At 53.0% G+C, this 4,713-nt stretch overlaps 1 protein-coding gene across 3 annotated transcripts in view; it reads left to right on the forward strand.

The window, feature by feature from the left end:
- Positions 1–449: 449 nt before the first annotated feature.
- Ttll3 (tubulin tyrosine ligase like 3) overlaps positions 450–4,713 on the forward strand; it is a 23,143-nt gene continuing 18,879 nt past the window's right edge. For all 3 annotated transcript variants that reach the window (XM_021164451.2, XM_021164449.2, XM_021164450.2), the window contains exons 1-4: positions 450–891; positions 1,098–1,189; positions 2,655–2,823; positions 2,962–3,059. In XM_021164451.2, the coding sequence (XP_021020110.1) occupies positions 492–891; positions 1,098–1,189; positions 2,655–2,823; positions 2,962–3,059 (759 nt within the window). In that variant the 5' untranslated portion in view covers positions 450–491. The remainder of the gene's footprint in view (positions 892–1,097; positions 1,190–2,654; positions 2,824–2,961; positions 3,060–4,713) is intronic.

The raw sequence follows: 4,713 nt of genomic DNA on the forward strand, positions 1-4,713 counted from the left end.
TGGCTGTCCTGGAACTCACTTTGTAGACCAGGCTGGCCTCAAACTCAGAAATCCACCTGCCTCTACCTCCCAAGTGCTGGGTAAAGGCGTGCGCCACCACCGCCCGGCTTTTTATTTCTTTTGCTGGCTTTCTCCACACTCTGTAAGCTCTGTGAGATCGGGGTCCACTTGACAGCCCTTACCCCGGAGCCTCAGTGTGTGAGCCAAAGCACAGATAAGGAGCTCTGATGGTTTGCCCGAGTGCTTGGTTCTTCCATCCTCAGTGCCTGGCACACCAAGAGTATGTAGCAAGTAAGGTCCAGAGCCAAGATCACTACGGAAAAAAACCTTATTCGACTTCCCTAAGGCCACCGCGCAGCTATCTAGGCCTCCACAGAGTCTGATTGTACCTGGGCAACGGTCTCCTAGGAGACGGGAAACAAGAGGGCGGGGCCCGAGAGGGCGCCAGGGCTGAGGCGCACTGTGGGGCACTGCGAGCTGGCTAAAAGCGCATGCAGGGTCTCAGCTCGGCGCTTCTCCTGAGCGCGGGGCAGCTGGGGCCCGGGGCCGCCTGGTACCGCCAGGAGGGCAGCTCCGAGTGTAGCTGGCTCCGGAGGTCGCAGCCACCTGAGCTCCGCACCAATTTCTCGTCCCGCTGGCCCTGGCCGCGCAACTCCGAGTCTCGGCGGTCTGAGAGGCTACAATGGCCTGGTCCCGCCTCCGCCAAACCCGAGGGGTCGAGCTGTGGCGACAGCCGTCGGGATTACAGCTCATTGCCTGCGCGCCACCTAAGCAGCGCTCGCGAGTCGTCCATGCCCGGTGCTCTGGGCACTGTGAACCCCGAAACCGTCCGCACCCTGGTCCCCCCGACCCCGGATGAGCCCCTTCCTGATGCCCTACCGCCGCCTGATGGTGAGGCGCAGAGCGGCCCACAACCCCTGACACCCTATCAGCTGCAGGCAGAGGCCGCGAGGGTGGAAGGGATGGGGAATCTGCAATGCATTGGAGGTTGGGCGTCTGGATATAGGGTGGGGATAAGGAAGGGCGGGCACCTGAAGTCAAAGAAGTCCCTGGGCCAAGCCTCTAGCTTTGTGTTCCTGCTCTGCATCTCTCTGCAGATTCCCTACTCCTCTGGCGAGGACTCGCCAAGGGACCTAACCACATGGGCCGACTCAGAAACGCCAAAATTCACGTAGAGAGAGCCATCAAGGTTGGAGGGGATGGAGTGGTGGTGGTGGTGGTGGTGGTGGTGGCGGCGGCGGCTACACTTACTAGTTTGTCATATCCTTAAAAAATAAATCCATAAAAGACAAACTCCCACACCCACACACCCCTCTGCATTTGTATGGTTCTGTAAGTGACCCCAACCTCCTTCTCCCTATCTCCCTCAGCCCCGGTCCCTGCCTTCTATCCCATTCCCACTGGGAAATTACTATCATCTTCTACCCTGGTGTCCAGCCAAGAAGTCCTTGAAACCATTAAACTGCTTTCTCCTATCGGAGCATTTATTACCTTGTGTTACAAATGGGCCCCACATCCCACCCCTGGCTGAATGGCTAGCTGGCTGGCTGGCTCCACACTGGTTTCCCTTGCTTGCTCCTTGGTCTCTGTCTCTGAAGATTTCCCAGATGTTCATGATTCCCTGGGTCCCTCTCTACAGGCCTCTCTCCTTGAGCTTGGAAGTCCAAGGTCACACCATGCCCTGTACCACCCTTTTCTTGCCTCCAACCCCCTCTGTTCTCCAACCCTGGAGATCCAGCCAGCCGTCTGTTGGATGTCTCCACCCAGACAGCATGCAACCAGAAATCCATTCTTCCAGTCTCTTCCATCCATCAGCAGACTTATCCAACATCCACATCTCCAAAATTAGTCTCAGGCCTAGCACCTCCTCCCCACTGTTCATGGTTCCCCCTTCATTCTGACTCCTGCAGTCCTTCAGACCATGGCAGCCTTCTGAGCCCCTGTGGCTGCCCGCCTCCTGCATGGATTCTCTGTGCAGTTGCGTGCAAACTTCCCAAGTCTCTACTTACTTCCTCCCTTATCCTGCTGTCTCTTTCCTCTTACATAAGATGTAAGGCCAAATGTTCGGTTCCCTGGGGCCCTCCACAGTCCAGTCACACTCCCTGTAATCTTGGGAGCTCTTATTTTCCAGACTTATTCTCCTTGGCCTCTCAGTTCCTTTTGACTTTCTGCTAGCCTTGGGACCTTGGCACATGCCACCTCACTCTGCCTGAACTGCCGTTTGCTCGGCTCTGCGTTCATGGCTCGCTCCCAGTTTGCCTTGACCATGTATTCCTCTGGAGGCTTGGAGTAGCAGTATTAGAATGTATGCTTAACATGTACAAAGCCCTGGACTCAGTCCCCAGCACCAAAACAGAAAGGAAGACATCTCTGCTCTGTCCCTTGACTAGGGTGTGATCTTGGAGAAAATGTTTAGCCTCTGTGTGCCCCCAGCATGTAATTAAAATGCAAACTGTTCCTAGTGGTGCATGTAACTGCTTCCCACGTAACAGGTGCTCAGGAACTATAAGCTATGTGTGTTTCTTTTTCTCTTTGTTTATAAGCTGCCTCCTACTGGGATACCAAAATTCCCTGAAGGCAGACATCCTGTCTGGTTCACCATTGCCTCCCAATATGTCTGATGCTGAAGCAAGTTACTGCCTCTCACCTTACAGCAGAAGAAGATCTTTATGATTCATGGCCGATACCCAGTGATCCGGTGTCTCTTGCGCCAGAGGGGCTGGGTAGAGAAGAAGATGGTGCATCCCCCAGGCACAGCCCTGCCAGCACCCCAGAAAGATCTCGATAGCTCCATGCTGGGTGATAGCGATGCCACGGAGGATGGTGAGTAGGTCCCTTCTTGTCCACGAGCTGTCCTTTCTTAGTCCCTCTCCTTTGCTTCCCACTGGTCCAGGGTTGAGACCTTAAAGGGCTGTGGGGCATAGACACAGTTCCTCCACCAGTCATCCTTCACATCCACAGAGGATGAGGAAGAGAATGAGATGTTTCGGGAGTCGCAGCTGTTGGACTTGGATGGTTTCCTGGAATTTGATGACCTAGATGGGATACATGCTTTGATGGTGAGGACTCTGGGGGTCAGTAAGTAGAAGACGGGGGTGGGGGGCTGGCGGGAAGCTTCTATTCAGAGAAAGAACATCTAGTTGGGTGCCCTTCCGTCTCTGGACCCCAGCTTCCAGTCTTGAGAAAACAGACTGCTTCTCTAATGGTTGGCTAGCTCTGGGGCTCAGATAGGATGAACTCATCCTTAAGGCGGCACTGACGGTGTTCCCCACCAAGCACAGACTACTCTGCTTATCTCTATCCTTTGCCCTTGGCAAATGAAGGCTGTGAGAAGTGGCTTTAAAAGCCACAGACAAGCAGAGGTGACATACATCCTTCAATAAAGGGCAGGCCTGAGTTCAAGCTCCAGAACCCATGTAACATGCCCGGTGTGGTGGTGTAGAGCTTGCAGTTTCAGTGCTGGGGAGGCAGACACTGGCAGACCCCTACAGCTCGCTGGCCAGCCCACAGAGTCCCCTGCATAAGCTCCAGCCCAGTGAGAGACCCTTTGCAAAAACAAGATGGGTCAAGAGTACTGGCTGTTCTTCCAGAGATTCGGTTCTCAGCACCCACATGATGGCTCACAACTGTCTATAACTCCAGCTCCAAGGAATCCGACACCCTCTCCTGGCCTTCCCTGGTACTGCGTGAATTTGATACACAGACATACTTGCAGGCAAGACGCATGCCTGAAATAAAAACAAATACCCTCTTAAAAACCAATCCAAACCAAAGAAAAAAGCCAAGATGGATGGGGAATCCAAGGTTGTATTCAGGCCTGCACATGCATACACACACACACACACACACACACACACACACACACACACACACACACTCATTCCTATTCCTATACATGGAAATAACCACATAACCACTTAAGAGATGCTGGTGAGCTAGAAGGTATGGATGGTGAAGAGAGGTCACTTGAGCTCTAAGCTTGACCCCACCCAGACTAAGTGAACTAAAGGAAATTGCTATTTCTAAGCTGGGCTGAGGTGGTGGTGGTGGTGGTGGTGGTGGTGGTGCACACCTTTAATCCCAGCACTTGGGAGGCAGAGGCAGTTAGATTTCTAAGTTTGAGGCCAGGCTGGCCTCTTTCTTGCTATTTCTTTTTTTTTTTTCTCTTAGCCACCCCCGCCCCCATTTCTCTCTGTGTGATATGTGTATATGTGAGTATGGGCCTGCCCATGCCGCAGCCACATGTGGAGGGCAGAGGATTGATTCTCGCCTTCCATCATGGCTGCCGGGCATGAGTCTAGGCATTAGGTCGTGGTCACAAGCACCATTATGTGCTGAGCTAGCGAGCTGGCTGCAGTTATTTCCTCTCTGTTTCTGTAATAAAATACCTTGACCAAAGAAACTTGGCATAGAAAGTTTAACTCCTAGTTCCAGGTTACAGGCAGCCATCGCAAGGTCCCAGGCAGGTGTTGGTGGTGTACATCTTTAATCACAGCACTTGAGAGGCAAAGTCCAGCCTGGTTCACAGAGTGAGTTCCAGGATGATCAGGACTACCTACACAGAGAAAGCTTGTCTAAAAAACAAATGAATAAATAATCTTTGTTAAAAAAAAAAAAAAAGGCATCAGGGCGGTGGTGGGGCACGCCTTTAATCCCAGCACTTGGGAGGCAGAGGCAGGCGGATTTCTGAGTTCGAGGCCAGCCTGGTCTACA

The sequence above is a fragment of the Mus caroli genome, chromosome 6 (genome assembly GCF_900094665.2).
Source record: "Mus caroli chromosome 6, CAROLI_EIJ_v1.1, whole genome shotgun sequence".
Taxonomy (NCBI): Eukaryota; Metazoa; Chordata; class Mammalia; order Rodentia; family Muridae; genus Mus; species Mus caroli.